The sequence below is a fragment of the Chelmon rostratus genome, chromosome 22 (genome assembly GCF_017976325.1).
Source record: "Chelmon rostratus isolate fCheRos1 chromosome 22, fCheRos1.pri, whole genome shotgun sequence".
NCBI classification, from domain to species: domain Eukaryota; kingdom Metazoa; phylum Chordata; class Actinopteri; order Chaetodontiformes; family Chaetodontidae; genus Chelmon; species Chelmon rostratus.
In genome coordinates, this window is record NC_055679.1 from 10,012,478 (window position 1) to 10,030,029 (window position 17,552).

At 42.6% G+C, this 17,552-nt stretch overlaps 1 protein-coding gene across 2 annotated transcripts in view; it reads left to right on the forward strand.

Moving 5' to 3' along the window:
* grm8a (glutamate receptor, metabotropic 8a) overlaps positions 1–17,552 on the forward strand; it is a 216,248-nt gene that overhangs the window by 126,038 nt on the left and 72,658 nt on the right. For both annotated transcript variants that reach the window (XM_041963691.1, XM_041963690.1), the window contains exons 3-4: positions 15,064–15,199; positions 15,698–15,852. In XM_041963691.1, the coding sequence (XP_041819625.1) occupies positions 15,064–15,199; positions 15,698–15,852 (291 nt within the window). The remainder of the gene's footprint in view (positions 1–15,063; positions 15,200–15,697; positions 15,853–17,552) is intronic.

Here is a 17,552-nt window from a genome sequence, read left to right on the forward strand (position 1 = left end):
CTGCAGTTGAAATTGTAAAGGTGTGTGTGTGTATGTGTACATGTTTTTGTGTGTTTATGGATGCATGTGTGGGTTTCTTTTTGTGTATATACCTTTTGTGTTTATGAGGTCCGTTGGGCAGAGGACATTTCTTGTGTGTTTGTGCGTGGTTATTCAGCTGGAGAATATTTCTGTCCTCTGTCCCTGTTTGTCTGTGACACACTCACCTTATTAAGCACCTAGTAAATGCCAATAGACTCTACTCCGTCTCTCTACCCTTTTCTACAGGCCTTGCTGCCCTTCTCCACAGTTCAGTGCAACTGAACACACACCCAAACTCATACATACACAATCAAATTGCTTCATATCATTGAGCAAAGAAAGTGCGGAAAATGGTATCTGTCTATATGTTAATCATTTTTGTCAGGTGTTTGCCTGACTATACACACACACACACACACACACACACACACACACACACACACACACACACATATATATATATATATATATCAGCATCTGTATATATACATATATATATATACAGATGTTTTGTAAAAATAGCAGCCAGTTTACTCAGTGCACTGTTAATCTGGTATCTGAGTCACACTCTAATGGACGGCATGTTTTCCAGTGCATGCCCTGCTGCTGCTTCCACTGCCAAGCAAATAAAGAGCTAATGTTTTCTACATGATGGCAGTATAGAGGCCATGATTAGATGGATCAACCAGACAGTGTCTATTTCAGTCTCTCTCTCATTCACTGTTGACTTTTGTAGTGGGAAGTGTAATTGAGATGGAGTAAAGACAAGCCACACGCTGCTGATATCACTCACTGGGTGCACAGAGGGAGGGATGATAGGAAGGTGCACACCAAAGTATGCTGCTGACTGAGAATAAAGAGAAGACAGATGAAGTTAGAGCGCAGATAAACAGAGTCATAGACCATGTACACTTGGCAGCATGGAGGGAAGGAAGGATGATGCATGTGGAAGGAGGCGGGGGAGGCAGTGGATGCACAGCTTGATACCAATTTCATCGAAGGTGGGTGAAGACAGAGGGATGGATAAAGAAGAAGAAAGATAGAGGAGAGACATGCAACTTGCATTCGATACCCCCCCGGGAGTTGAAGAGCAGAAGCAAGAAGGAATGTTGGAAAGAAAAGGAAGAGAAAGACGTAATGATACAGAGAGACAATCAAAGGGAAGGTGGAAAGCGAAAGACATGTTTCACCATTAGCTGCCTTCAGCAAAATTGATGGAATGGATGAAACTGAAAAAAAAGAGTGAAAATGACAGAGAGAAGTTTAAAGAATTGGTTTGAAACCATAAGGAAGTACATGAAGCGGAGGCAGGGTGTTGCTTTTCACCACAGGGTTGGAAGACAAACAGGAAGCAAGTGAAAGAAAGAGCAAACCTAGACATCTCTGCACAGTAGGGCCCAGTGGTTTAAGTCGGCTGATGGACACAAACTGTATTTATTCATCCAGTATAGTTCATATTTGGGGGCTACTCTGCAATAGGTTGCTAAAAAACTCCTCAATGCGGTAGTGCCTTTTACAGCTAACTGACTGTAACAGTGCTTGGTAAATATGATGCATTATTGTTATTGTACAGCTCTGCAAAGTGTTTGCGATGCATTTATAATAATTACTACGCCCGGTTGCAGAAGCACACAGCCAGGAATTTCCTACTTTCCTTTTTTTGTCTTACCTTGCAAAAAAGAAAAAGAAAACCAAGTAAATAAAGATAACAGTCCCATCAGCTCTCCAGGTACGCTCTATTTTTGCATATGAATTGGCCAGTTTTTGAGCACAGAGATTGCAGTTGCTATTTTTGTGATCTAATGAGCAGATGCAGCTGTGTTGCAGTAGGCAGGATGGTTGGATAATGAAAAATACATTACCAAGAGATCTGGGGGCCTGCACCAAAGATGGCATCACATCTCTTCTTCTGGTTCTGGTCACGTGATCTGAGCAGGTACACAGTGCAAACTCAAATTACCACAATCCTCAACGCCAAGAATCGCTCAGCTGCATTATCGCTGCTAACACGCCTGTGCTGCACCTCCCCGCCTACCTAAGTGCAGTCAAGTTCAGGGCAAGTCACAAAAATATCAAACGCTTGCAGACGAGAGAAAACCCTTTTGTGTGCCTGTCGAAAATGTCACTTCACCAGCGCAAAGCCCCTCAGTGCTCCGTCATGAAAATAGAGCCCTTTGACTCTTACACGTCTATGCAGCACTGCTAAAGCTTTTTTTTTTTTTGTCTTGTCTAAGCTTTTGGCAGTAAGTGCTGTGTACACTGATGCTGCAAGAAGCAGAGCCGTAGGCCAATAGAGTACACGTCAATACCTGAAGAATAGTTCATGTGCAAGACATATTGATCTGGTGAAATCTATGCATGGGGGCAGAGTCGGCCAAAGCAATCGTGCATTCACAGCACCTGGCCAAAGAATAAGGCGTTCTTTACATTCGCTGTGAAGAAAACAGGATACTGTATTGGATCGGGCCCTTTGAATGATAATCAGTAAATGCTGATGAGGCTGAAATGTTAAAATGTTGTTGATAACATTACAAAAAACCAGATCAATTTGGTTGCTCATCAGTCAGGTGGGGCCTCTATATAATTCAATAAGGTAGCACATTGATGCAACCCTTTTCAAGCAAATAATGCTCCATGAGAATTATATATATATACACACACACACACACACACCATTCTTGGTAAAAACACACCCAGTTTTTCTGTTCTTTTTCATTTTCAGTGTGGTCTTTGAAGTACACATATAGATCGTAATTGCAATATTGATTGTAATCACTTTTTTAATGCAATTATTGCAACGTTGCTCCAAACCTAAGAGGATTTGTTAGCATGGTCATGTGGTTTCATGTACAATATGTGAAAGGGAAGTAGGCAGTGGTTGTTCTTCCGCTGACAGGATTCATTAAATATAAGAAATAGACAACCATTAAAGTGGCAAGCAGATGAAAAGTTGGTGGCTATGCTTGCAGCTCTGAGCTTTAATGGGACCTCCCAAATTTCCTGGACAATTTTTTAATTAGAGAGAAATATTCCTTCAAGGGCGGCTATAATCGCTCACTGGAGGCCCATAAACGGCTACAGCCTTGATTCCAAAGTTGTTGGGACGCTGCGTAAAACATAAATAAAACAGAATGTGATAACTTGCTAATTTTTTTTGACATGTACTCATTGAAAACAATGCAAAGACAATATTTTTAATGTTTTACCTCATCAACTTCATTGATTTTTGGAAATATATGCTTATTCTGAATTTCAGACAAGTTGGGACAGGAGCACCCAAAGACTGGGAAAGTTGTGAGCACTCCAAAAACACCTGTTTGGAACGTTCCACAGGTAAACATTGGTAACAGGTGATTGCATCAAAAATGCAGCTTGAGCAATAGTCCAACAGTTTAAAGTTTGCAAGCTAAGACTCGACCATGCAAAGCGAAAGCAATATATCAACATCCAGAAATGCCACTGACCTGAAGCCCCAAGCTCATCTGAGATGGACACAAAGTGGAAAAGTGTGTTGTGTTCTGATGAGTCCACATTTCATGTTGTTCTTGGAAATCGTGAACGTCGTGTCCTCTGGGATTAAGATGAAAAGGACCATCCAGATTGTTACCAGCACGAAATTCAAAAGCCGGTATCTGTGATGGTATGGAGGTGTGTTGGTGCCCATGGCAAAGGTAACATGCATGTCTGTTAGCATTAATGCTGAAACGGAGCAACAAATGCTTCCATCTGTAGCTGTTTTTCAGGGATGTCCCTGCTTATGACATTCTGTATGTGTCACAACAGCGTGGGGTATTATGAAGCACAGAGTATGACAACGGAGACCCTGGACTGTTGAGCAGCTGAAGTCATGTGTCAGACAACAATGGGAAAAAACTTCACTGAGTCCTCAATTCCCAAAATGCTTGCTGAGTGTTGATAAAAGAAAAGGTGATGTAACACAGTGGTAAACATGCCTCTCTCCCAGCTCTTTTTGGACTGTGTTGCAGGCATCAAATTCAGAATGAGTGCATAATTAGAAAAGCAATAAAGTTTATCAGTTTAAGCATTAGATATTTTATCCTCAGACTGTATTCTGTTGAATATAGGTCAAAAAGGATTTGCAAATCATTGTGTTCCTTTTTTATTCATATTTAACTCAGTGTCCCAACTTTTTTGGAATCGAGGTTGTAGAAACAATACAAAAAAATCCTGCTGTTGTTCCAAATCCTCCAGATGCAACCACCTACGCTTTTCCAACAGCCCAAACGAAACATGACATCGAGGCAAATCTAAAACAACACAATAAATACATGTTTACTTACTCCCCCCCTCACATTCATATGTTCTGAAAAGAGGGGGTATTGCCATGCTGTGTTACCATGCCACCCATCTAACTAGAGATACATTAGCATAGCACACAATGGCCTCTGCCAACGTCAGGTGTGAGGGCCTGTTGCTGTGCACACACACGCACATATGCAGACACAGGCACACACACCACCCATCATGTATTCACAGGCAGCCAAGCTTTTTCTTTTCATTGCCATTCAGGCGTCATGTTTTCCCACACAGATGCTATCTGCAGCAATAAGCCTGTGTGGCCATTGCTATTCAAAAACCACCACGTCGGCCATATATTGTGTTCATTGGCAGATTCTAACACTGGCTGAAGTTTCTATGGGCTGGCTGATTGGCTGCTCTGTTGACTTAGCGATGAAATTCCTATTGAATATTTAATGTATTTCTGAGTGCGTGTTTAGTTTAACACTGTCATCCTCGCTTACGCATGCCTACATTAACTTGCAGATGCACAATTTTCATTTCGCAGTCGGCTCTTTGTGCACTGCTGGGTGACTGATTCTGTTGATTTTGCGGAGATAAACATTGATCAGCTGTTAAACAAAGTCTGTTATTGTGTGTGTACTCAACTGCACAACTGCTATGACTTGCATTTCTGGCTTGTTTTCTCCTGGCTGAATGATTGGTGCATTATTGCTTATTGTGGGGAGGATTGATGATTTTTTTTTTTCTTTGTCACTATCTGGTGTGTATGTGTTTTTGCTGTGTGGGTCTTGTTCTATAGCAAACATCATGTTCCCTAATATGAGTAAAAAGCTGCTACTATGTGTGTGTATATGTTCACTCTTCTGTCAGTTTTAAAAAGTTGAAAAGTCTGTAGTCACTTTTCATTTCATGTCATGTTTGATTTATCTCCAGACACTGCTATATATCAAGATGTCAGAACCAAGAAAAAAACATTACATTTTCAACACATACTGTGAAATAATGCGTGATTAAAATTTAAAATAAAGTGTCCACCAAATAGCACAAAACCATATACAATAGGTTTCCCTGCTGGGCACCACTTTTTTGAATAATAATCAGAGCTGCCACAGGTATCTCTGCCAACATAAATTGTCTCAACGTTTAAATATGAGTATATATGACTCATCTTCTGAGTCATATATAGTTATATTTAAAAAAAAAAAACACTTCCTTTCCACATACTGATTCACCTGGTGACAAGTAACAAGCAAAAACATCAAACCTTCCATGAAAATCTTTTATTGTCAACACCATGTATCTCATTCAGTAACTAGACAGACAGCTTCCCGTACTGCAGAATATTTCCATGCAGATACCGTATGCATGTATTCTTGCAGTTTAAAATGCGGAAAAGGCAAATCATATTTCATTTCCATACCCGGTATGCTTGATTGCTAGAAAGGTTGCAATAAAGGTCAGCAGTTTTAATGACATTTTTTGTTTTCATTCATCCGTTTCACTGTCGGGAGTATGGTGCCTCAGCGACACATGGAGGAGGTGGAACAGCACATCCTCGCTGAGATCCTCGTGTTTAAGAGTAAACTCTCTCATTTATGTTTGTGAGTGAGTGCACTTCTGTATTTATAGACTTTTCTGTTATCTGCATCTGTCTCTGTACTTGTTTTTTTCAGTTTGATGACGCATATGTCTTGTTTTTATGTGTTTGCTATATATCTCTGTGTGTGTGTGTGTGTGTGTGTGTGTGTGTGTGTGTGTGTGTGTGTGTGTGTGTGTGTGTGTGTGTGTGTGTGTGTGTGTGTGTGTGTGTGTGTGTTTTCCACATGTGAGATCCCTCATCCCCAGATAAGACATGGGCTGGAGGACAGCAGGGCATCCCAGCTTGGGGAGTAACAAGCATCAGCGGGGATCTGACGCTCTGTTGGTGTGTGCATCTGTGTGTGTGTGTGTTCAGAAAAAAACAGCAGCTGCAACACATATATTCACACACACGTGCACGCACACAGCTCTCGTCTGAGGGCACTGCTGTAATTGGATGTCTGATGACTGTCAGATAGTGTGTGTGCAGGAGCGAGAGAGAGAGAGAAAGAAATGGCAGAAAAATGAAAGAGAAGTCTTCTCTCAGGGAGCGAGAGAGAATGTTAGCAACAGTAGAGTAGAAGAAAGAGAGATGGAGGCTCAGAAGTCACAGAGAGATAGAGAGAGAGAGGAATAGAGAGTGCCAGACGGAGAAGTGGACATGTTCTTTCTCTGTGATCTCTGAGCTTAACGTTGACCTTGTGCTTTTTATCTGTGGCCTGACATCCAATCATACCTTGCTTATCTCCCTCCTCCATCACCTTACACCCTGCATCTTCTCACCTTTCCGTCCTTTTCCTCATTTCTTCCTCCCTGCCTTCTCATCCCGCCCGATTTTCCTCCACGTTTCCCGTCCCTCTCCATCTACCACTCTCCCTCTCCCCATCTGCTTCCTCTCTCCTATCTGTCCCTGCCCGATTCCGTCGGTCTCCCATCATCCAGCCGAAAGCCGGAGGGATTAATCTGATTGATTGGAAGTATTGGTGATGCGTGACAGGTGGCAGAAGGTCAGGTGAGTCAATGGAGACATTAACTGACTTGTCTCCCGCCCGAAGACTCACAGAATGAGTCTCCAGTTGCACTTGTCAACTCTCACCACAGGACTGATAGTAAACAGTTCATTCAAGAGGCTACTGGGCTCTATCTGTAGCTGATGAGCCTGAAACTTGCTTGTCCATCTGTGTGTAAACAAAGGCGCGCGGCTGTCCACCGAGGGCTCTTGCATTGCTGTTTTGTTTCCGTCTTTTAGATTTTGGGTATAAGATTTCCCATCTCTGTACTCCTGCAAAGATGTTTACAAGTATATTTGCAGAAGCTCAGCTATATAGCTCGATATGCAGTATGTTCACACACAGCGAGGACAGACAGGCACACAGACCACATCACAGTATGCTGTTTGTTTGTTTTTTTGTCTAAAATGTTAAAGCAAAGAATCTCCGTTGGAGAGCAGCTCAACTATATGCGCTTTGTTTACAGAGCAGTTCAGATAGAGGCCGTTACTGATGTGGATTGTTACTGCACTACAGCTTGAAGTATCTTAAGTTCACCTCTCTTGATGTTCCTTTTATAGCCACTAGGTGGGGATAATTAATTCGTATGGCTGTAGTAGATTGGTGGTAGTGACTGTTGCAGTATTTAATATTTAATGTGCACATTTATTTAAAATAGATTTGAATGGATAGACAATTTGCAACATTTATAACATTTATTCTTGCTTGTCTCTGGCTTTAGCTGCACACAAGCATTGGAATTGTGGGGGCGGGCCTGAGCATTTGAGGGTTTTCCAGGTGTTTTTTTTTTACAACTTCTGTCTGCGTGCTGCCAACAAATGCTAATACGGTAGAATGGTTGGACCACAGAAGAGGCTTCTTTCCAGACACGTACACATGTAGCACGCATGCACATACGTGCAGACAGGTTGTCTTCCTCTTTCTTGTGCACTTACACCTGACACACACACACACACACACACACACACACACTCACAGTAGTGGGTGTCCACCTGTCTCCCTTCAGACCTGAGCAAGTGCTGACTTCAGCTAGACTGCTCGGCTCCTGTGGTGAAGACAGACCTGCCGGCCCACCCCACCCTCTTCTCCAACCTCCACACACACCTACTATCTGTGGGAAGGTCGGGGAAGTGAGACGTTAAAAGGCCGAGATCTTCTGTCTCTCTCTGTCTCCTTTTCTGTCTTGCTCGCTCACTCTCAGTCTCTCTCGTGTGTTTTTTGTCTTCGTCTTCTTTCCCTCTCCCCACTCGAACCTCCAGATGCTCTCCTGGCATTCAGACTCACTATGCCCTTGTATCTTTCTCTCTCCTGCTCACACACGCACACAAGAATAATGAAATAAGTCTACGTCTGTATAAAGTCCAATCTGTTCTCCCTGTTCTCTACCACATTTAGATGTTTGTATGCTGGAAACCAGCACAGCCTGTCCTCTATGTATAAAATAAAGATGGTGCAAAAGTCAGAGTCCTGCGTTTTAAATCAAGCAGTCTGCAGAGCTGCTGCCCTGCTGCTGCTTTAAACCGCAGAGGTAAATTTGGAGACATTCAGTTTTGTCCTCTTTTCAGCTGTCACAGTGATATCACATTGTACCGATTCTCATCATTTTCAGTGTTAATAGAGGCAGCAGGGAAATTATTGTGCCATGTTGCCACTGCATCCATTATTACTACAAGACAGATACATGACATAGGATACCTACAATGGCTGCTAATTTGATAAATAATGCAGATGTACGAGAAGGAAAGGGGGGTTTCTACAATGGCCGTCATGGCTATTACTTTCAATAATGCAGTGAAGGCTAGATGGATGATAAGGGTTATTCACTATGGTTTCTACTGTAATATTAATGTAATGAAAGATGAGGATGTCATGCACTACACATTTACTTAAATGCTTTCTTTCAGAGCGTCATTTCACTTTCTGTCCTCTTTGCACAGAGAGGATAAATAGTCAGATTTCCCTGTGCTGCACAGCATCTGTTTTCATCAAAAGAAAACCAAAAGTACACTGATAAATATTGATCTGTTTTTTCCAACACGACCCTACATTAACAACATCAGATGAATGGATGCTATTCTATTTAATGTGGTTGAAAGCAGATGCAAATACATTTTAGGTGTTTATTAATGTAAATGATTTGTCAATGATTACAAGTTCTGACGATAAACTACAGCTGTGTGTTTCTGTAGTGTCATTTTTTATCTGTTTATACACCAGCCTCCACTTGCGCGTAAATATATCTGCCTATAATAAAATGCATTATAGTGCATTAAGCCATTTATTAGATGTTTATATGCTTCTTGTGAATGCTAAATAGGGGGTTGCCAATTTGGGAAATATTTAAATGTGTTTCCTAGTAAGTTTTACCTAGTGTGACCCTCCTTTCTTTGCCTAAGCCAGTTGAATGTATTTACTCTAGTACACCCGGCACCACTGCAGTATTAATACAGAATCCAGGAAAGGAGGATTACTGCAATGTCTAGAATTATAATAACACAAAGTGGATGCAGACTGAAGGATAACTCCTGCAGCTATAGCTCTGTATTATTCAGTGCTGCTATAATATACTGAGGCTTGTGTGTGAATTAGCTTTTTAGATAGATACCACAAATTATTGTATTTTGTCTGAGAACCACTTGAAACATTTTTATTATGTCCACAGTAGATCATCGCAAATATCCAATATCCATTCGCTGATGCAAACTGCCGCCTCAGTTTATACAGCGATAACTCATAGCGCTGTGGAGACATCGTTCAGAATTTTATCTCAGTGTGTATTCACACCGTGCTAATCGAACAAACATTTACCCAAAAGTACATTCAGTTTCTGTAAACTGAAGTAACTGCGCCCTGTTTTCCCGTTCTCTTATCAGTGTTTCATTATCAGCAAATTATAAGCAATTTCAAGCTTAAGTCTGTTATGAGCTCACATAAGCTGTCCCACCCCAGGCTTGGTTCAGGTCTGAGCAGCATCTTTTCGGGTTCGGGTTAGGACCGTCTTAAATTTCCAAAACCATTTCAGGCTCTAAGGCCTTTGTCCTTTAAGGCATATTTTAATGGGAGGATGTAAATTTCCTGGGACAGCGGTTCCGTGGGTGTTGTCAATGATTCATTAGGAAGCCTGGGGAGAAGTTTCAACTGGGAGCGAAAAAATGCAGAACACAATATTTACCGCACCACTTCATCCACACTCGAGCAGAGCCGGCGCGTGTGCCGTGCGCACAGTTACTGGAGTGCACACGAGTGCACGCAAAGCGAACGCTCGTTGGCAAGCGTAGGCAAATTCACACAAGCACATGTAAGAAGACACACACACATAGATTCACACACACACACACTCATAAATCAGTGACTTCAAAGGCCCTTGCTGCAGTGCCCCAAGCCTTGAACAAAGCATAAAGAAGCAGGGGGCAACTTTTAATTTTAAAGCAGCGCTAATGAGGTTTGGAGAGAAAGGGAGTGTGTCAATATCAGCATTTGCATGTGTGCGTTCGCTGTATGTTTGTGTGAGAGTTCTCCAACAGCAACAGTCCACTGGCAGGTGTTTCTGCGGGGAGGAATGCGGTGGGCGGCGTTATCAAAGACGTGCTCCCTAAGCTGGAGAAAAATTAATTTCTTCCTGCGTGGATTTGTTGGGAAGCTCATACGTTATGTGCTAATCGTAACAATTGACAAGGCTTGTGTGTGTGTGTCTGTGTCTCAGAGTTACAGGTGCACATACCTTAGAGAAAGACAGTGAGGGTGACACAGTTATATCTCAATGGGAGAATCATTAAAGGCAGGGACTTTGATTTCACTGTCTTTCTTTCATTTTGTTACACGCTCACATCTAACACAGAAATATGCGTACAGGCACTTAAATACACACTCGCACCCCAGCGGCAGCGGCACAAAGACAGCCAGCTTTAAAGTTACTCTCATTACTCATTTTGCATAGCAGGAAACCACATTACTGTCTGTGTGTGTTGAAGCCATAATTCGGGTATAAATACATTACAGGGTGCATGAGTGTATCGGTGAGTGTATGGGGTTCCTCCTGCGGTGCCGAATAGAGGTTTCCGTGCAGCGTACAGTGAGCCGTCTGGGGTGATGCAAATGAGTGCCATTGGAGTCATCTTTTTCAAACAGTGCTTTTAAAAATTGCTAGAAGACGCAGCCAACTGTGAAAGAGGGAAGATACAGTAAGTGTGTGAGTTAAAAGATGAAGACAGAAAATAATGTGCATGTTTGTGTGTGTGCATGTGAGCAGCTCTATTTTATCCAGGATTTAGGTGCAGGTCACGCTGCTCTTGCTACCCACTTGCTCATATTAAGTTGACTGTTATGGGTTGCATGCATGTAACTGTAGTTCTCTCAAGTTTTTGAGATGTCAAAGCTTTCATTGATGGCTGTTTTGCAGCTCATAGCACTCACACTATGTGCAGCCTCACTAAGTTTCAGCGTGCTTAAAGGTTCTTAATTGTGTGACTGAGAAACTCTACTACAATAAATGCATTGTAAAATTGACATTCTTCGGGAAATACAGCTCCTTTTTTGGTGCCTTTACTCCAGCTGTTTTAGTACTTCGGAGATGTATCCGCTGGAAAGTTTGCTGAAGGTGAGAAGAAAATGACAAGAACAAGATACACACAGTCAGCTAATGGGTGAAATGGTGCAGAGAGAGAGTGGAGAGTGTGGCAGGGAAGCAGATTGTTAATTAAACGTTGAGACAGTGGCGTTTCCTGTCCTGAAACAGAATGAATTTAATCTCAAAGCAGAATGGAGTTAATTACCGACCATAAGGGTTTCGTTTGGAGAAGAGCTGGACACACTTAACAACGAATTTATCATCACAACTTGCACCCTGCCTCTTTTTTCTTTTTTTTCAAGCAGCCGAGAGGAGACAGATAGATGCAAATCTTGTGTGCATTTGTTTGCACAGACTACTGTATGCACTCTAGCTCATTGGTTGACACCCACACATCCAAAAAACCATTTAGCCTCTCAAAACAGTGCTTCACACCTACACCCAGTGAGGTAAACAAACTAGGAACACACACACACATGTACACACAAATAGACTCAAGGAATTAGGATTTAGTCTCATTCTGTTCCACACTGAATCCTCAATAATCGGGTTATTAGAGATAAACGGAGTGCCTGGTGTGTTGCCGCTCATCGGATACCATAATTCAATTAGCCTGTTGTAGATGAACGCACTACAATTGCTGAATTATGTAATAAACTGGCTATTACTCTGATCCAATACAGCTGAGACCATTCTTTTATCTGACGTGAATAAAGAGAATTTCTGACGGGTCTCACATCAGTATGCCCGGCCTGTGATGTGATGTTGCTAAACAATTAATGATGCAGTTTTCATCCTCCCGCTTCTGGTGCTCGGGTGGGGGTGAAACTGTTCTGGTCTCAAGAAGCGATGCTGCATGTTAAAAGTTGAAAATGATTTTCATTCTGATGTCTCTAAATGTTCCGACTAATTTACACTATATCTGAAAATAAGGGGCATTACTGACATGCTGACTGCTGAATCTGCATTTGCCGCTCTCTTTATTTATATGGTAATGTGTTATCTGATGCTATCAGCCACTGTTTCTTACCTTGGAAAACAATTGGCAGCAGGAGGATAGTTATTTGATTTGTTCCACAGAAAGCTTTCACACCATGTCAAGTACCTGAGATGTAGGTTTTTTAACCCAGCTCTTCACTGAAATCAATACCAGGGCTTGTAGTTCACAGGAACACTTTTTCACATCTGACCAAACTTTTTTTTTTCTCGCGCGAGGAGCTTTCCACTCAGCCTCAACAGACGCCACAAAAGCATGGCCTCAAAAATAGCTTCGGTAGTATTGTTTACAAGCTTTTCGCCTCTCGTCTCTCTTTCTCTTCGAGACTTTCGGTTTGCAATGTGAAGCAAATCCTCTTGTCTCGAGCGTCGTGTGTGCGAGGGGTTTGATGCTGATGCTCTCTCTCTTTCTCGCCGCCTTTTTATTCGGCAACTTCTGCTTTCAACTACGTTCTGCGAGTGATTTTGAAAAAAACCCCCGAAAAAGACGATGTTTCTCCTGACCTTACCTCGCAGCTTTCCTTTCAACAGAGCAGCGACGGTGCGCTCCAGTAACTGGCGTGCGCTTTTAACGAGCTGCTTATTTTTGCCACCATAGAAAAAAAAAAAAAACAGAAGCGTTTTAGGGCGAGCGGCATTTGGCTGCGACAGTTGCGGTGAGGTGAGTGTGTGTACGCAAACACTTCCACACAGATGCCCAGGTACGATTTGATATTGTATTTGTCTCCATGGGGCCAGTTATTACTGATGGCGGGCCATGAAACAAAAGAATGATTTAATCACTTTCATACTGCTCCAAGGACAGTGGAGAGAGAATGCAAACATCAGTACTCGTGCATGTGTGTGCACACTGTTTGCCTTGTTTCCTCATAATTTGCTTTGTGTGTGCATACTTACAAAAGTGTGTATGAAACTGGTGATTATCCTTGAGAAAGTATTCTTAACTTCCAAGCATTTGTCTTTGGTGTGTGTGTGTGTGTGTGTGTGTGTGTGTGTGTGTGTGTGAGTGTGAGAGAGAGAGAGAGAGAGAGAGGTAGACAGGGGTGCCTATGCAGATTTTGCCACTGTAGTGATTATCCTCGAGAGGCTTTTAATTTGAGGCTAATGAGTATTTGTTTTAACAGTCATGCACGCTGCTATACGTGCGTCTGCTTGGATATGAATGTGAGTGTGTGTGTGTGTGTGTGTGAGAGAGAGAGATTAAGGGGTGTGATATAGTGAAAGCGACAGACTGTACAGATGTTCAATAAATGGGCTGGAACAGGCAGGGGAGGAAAGAGGACATCATTCACACTCACGCAAATGCACCCAAATGACAAAACTGAACACGTAGACACACACACAAACACATGCACACACCCACAAACACATTGATGCTCTCAGTCAGTCATATTGTGCACTGGTTAAGGATAAAGCAGATGTAATGTCTGACAACGACATAATCCTACACACACACACACACACCTTTACACCTAGAGCTGGGCTAATGATCTAACGAAGCAGAGCCAATTAACAGAACAGAGCTTAAATATAAAGTCAGGATTAGTGCAAAGCAGTATGGGATGCTGGATTCTGTGTGTGTGTGTGTGTGTGTGTTACCGAGAAAAAAAGTGAGTGAGAGTGCTTTTGAGTGTGTGCTCGTTTATGTGCGCACACCTTTTCCAGGACAGAAAGTCGTGCAAAAGCTGTTGCATAATTTTTCCCACCGCGTGTCCGGGGCTTGAACATGACTGATTTGTGTGTGTGCGAGGCATCTTCCTCATCATCACATATTGTAAGTGAAACGACTAATATTGCTGCGATTGCTGCTGTTGTCATCGTCAACAATAGGAAGTGAAATCATAGTGAAGTGGGGACAGAGGATATTTTGAATGGTGACGTTGCCCCATTCATCTTTCTCCCTCGTTTTTCGCTCTTCTCTCTGTTGTTGTCAACACCTTCCTTTCTCATCCCGTCCTCCACATTACATTATCTCAGACTCTTTGCTCTCCGCTATGTATTTCCTTTCCCGCTTTCTCCCTTTCTCTTTCTGTTTCTACACCTTTTTCTTCCCCGTGTCCATCATGCCATCCCTGCTCCTTTCTCTCCCAGCCTTTGGTTTCTTGTGTTTCCCTGCTCCAGTGCTGTACCTTGTTTTCTCCATTTCCTCCAGACCTTGCCTCATCTCACGCAACTCTCCGACTCCTTTCATAACGTGCCTGTTTTGGCATGAATGTTTAACATGGAGGCCATTTCTGTGATCCTCATAGGTTTTAAATAATGCGTGATGTGTTGCTTGTTGATGTGGTGTTTTGGCATTCCCCAGAATCGCTCGGCTAGTAATGCTACATCCTGTGGTTTTGATTTGTCTTGGATTTTCTTGAATTTCTGATGGTGGCTGCTGCTGTGATGCTAACCGACCGTTCATTCTTAGATTTTTCTGAAAGTGCTAAGGTTGCTGGAAGTGTAAAACCACATCACTGCCGCGTACAAGAGGGAGTGTTTACAACCAAGCTTAGAACAGTTTTAGAAACTGGGCACAGGCCAAATCATGGGAGAGCGACTGAATGTGGGTGATGAATGCAAAGTGAAGACATGCAAATCTGTGACTGCAAAACAGCTAATGCATTCTGTCTCTGTCTGTCCCAGGTGGTGTGTGTATTGCCCAGTCCTTGAAGATCCCCAGGGAGCCGAGGCCAGGAGAGTTTGACAAGATCATCAGACGCCTGCTAGAGACCTCCAATGCCAGGGCCATCATCATGTTCGCTAATGAGGACGACATACGGTACGTGCTGCGCACTTAAACACGTCCCCCGCTGCCACTTTTCATCATTTTTCTGCCGCCATCACTTTAGTGACATTTTCTGTTCCATTTTCGACTCATTCTGGAATAACACCGGAAATATACCTGCGTGTCTTTTCATTTAAAAGCAGTAATGATTGACTATTCCTTCAAGACAGTAATAATACCACTGATTTTAAACTACTAATATTATGACAGAAGTAAAAAGTTTTATTCCTACTTGTGATTGGAGCTATTGCATAATGTCGTTGCAACCCTCATTCAGTCAAGTGTTTCTTGTTTTTTACTTTATAATCATTAGCTGATGCTGTTTACTAGACCATGGTGCTGAGGAGGGAGGCCTTCACTGTGAATGGGACATCAAAATGGCATCAAGCCACCAATGGGATTTAGCCAGAGGCGCCTAAAGCCACCCCTTCTTTTTGTCGGTCTTTCCTGGGCTACATAAAGACTTCAATTCTCCGTTCTTTTCTCAAACAGACGAGTTCTGGATGCTGCGAAGAGGAACAACCAGACGGGCCACTTCCTGTGGGTGGGTTCGGACAGCTGGGGTTCCAAAATCTCTCCTGTGATTGGCCAGGAGAGAGTGGCCGAGGGAGCCATCACCATTCTTCCCAAACGGGCGTCTGTGGATGGTGAGAAAATAAAAGAAAATAAGACACACGTAGAATAACGCCATGCCCGTATGTCATTGCATATACAGTGAGTAACTAACAAAACATAAACTGTAATCTTTTAAAAGAATTGTGGAAAACGCTGAGGATTTTCATCTGCACTGTGACTCCACACACCTTTCTGTGTGATAAATAAAAAGAAACTGAAGTCGTGCATGTGTGTTCGAACTCTACTAGATCAAATTAAGGGGACGGGAGGAAAAGACCAGAAACAGAAAGTGAAATACACTCATGTTCCCTCACTCTTGATCCCAGCGGGCAACAAGTTTTTGCTATTAGGCCGGGGAGGATATCCTCATTTGCTCCCTGTCAGAGCTCCCTATTAGATAATTGACTCCTGGAGGGACACAAAGGCGACAAGATACAAACCTAAAGTAAGAGGAGAGCGAGCCCATGTCGAGGTTTAAATGAATCAAAGTCGGCTTCGGCTGGCCGACATGAGGGAACACGTTATGGGATCTTCAGAATAAAGAGAATTGTGAGTGACGGAACCAGCAGAGGATTAATGAGGAGTGCAAACATCATTACCAATTTATGAGGTACACCTGACAATGTGATGTAATATTATTCAACAACCATGCAATGAATGGTGCCATGCATGTAATGCGACTCTTCAGAATGCTTTACATTACTTTTATCCAAAGTGAATTTCAATAAGTGCACTCAACCATGCTTAGCTGCTGCGTTTAGAGACAATAGATATATGTCTTTGTTTGATTTTTATCGGCAGAGGTACAGTCTGATCAGATGGGTTTTCTGGATTTTGATGAGTGGTAGTTGGGCTCCCCTCATAGTGAGGGATTAGCATTTTAGCATGCTAGTTTTCCTGAATATATTGTATGGGCCTTATTTACATATTCGCACAATGTTTGGCAACTGGATTCAAGCAGCCACTGGTGGCCAGTGCAGGGTGCAGAGGATTGGTGTAATGTGGGAGAACTTGCCAGGCTAGAGTTGTAGTAATCCAGGCACAAGATGACCAGAGCCTGGACCAGACCTTCCTAGGTGAGGAACGTCCTCCTGATGATGTGGAGTATGAATCTGCAGGAGCGGGTTGTTGCAACAGGATAGCCGGTCATCCAGTTTCACAACCAGGTTCCTCGCAGCCCCACCTGAACACCACAAGTTCTCCAGGAAGTCACTGCTCCAGGCGAAGAACTAGTCTGCTGCATTAAACCGTGCAGAAACACAGCCAACAACTAGTTTTTACACTTTGTTTCATGTTTAGAGGTAGTTTTTATTTTTTTTATTTTTTTAGCTTCATAAAGATCCTGGCTAGCTGTTTTCATCTCTTTCTAGTCTTTGTGCTAAGCTAACTGTCTTCTGGCTAACATATTCATATGTAATGTACAGCATGCCACAGATCTTCTCATCTAACTCTCGACAAGAAAGGAAATAAGCGTTCTTCCCAAACTGTCAAACTGTTTCTTTAATCAAATAACTGTCGGAGCTGTGGTACCTCTGAACAGTTGCCCACTCAGTGGATAGAGCTTTCTTTCCTAATATGAGGGGCTGTTGTTTGAAGAAAATCCCAGTCGCACAAATCTTTCTGAGCATCACATCTGTGATCACAACAAGAAGCATGTGATCCTGGTTGACATGTGCTACCTGTTGAGCTACACATGGAGCGAACCCACTGCTCCCAGCAGTCTAAGTATCGG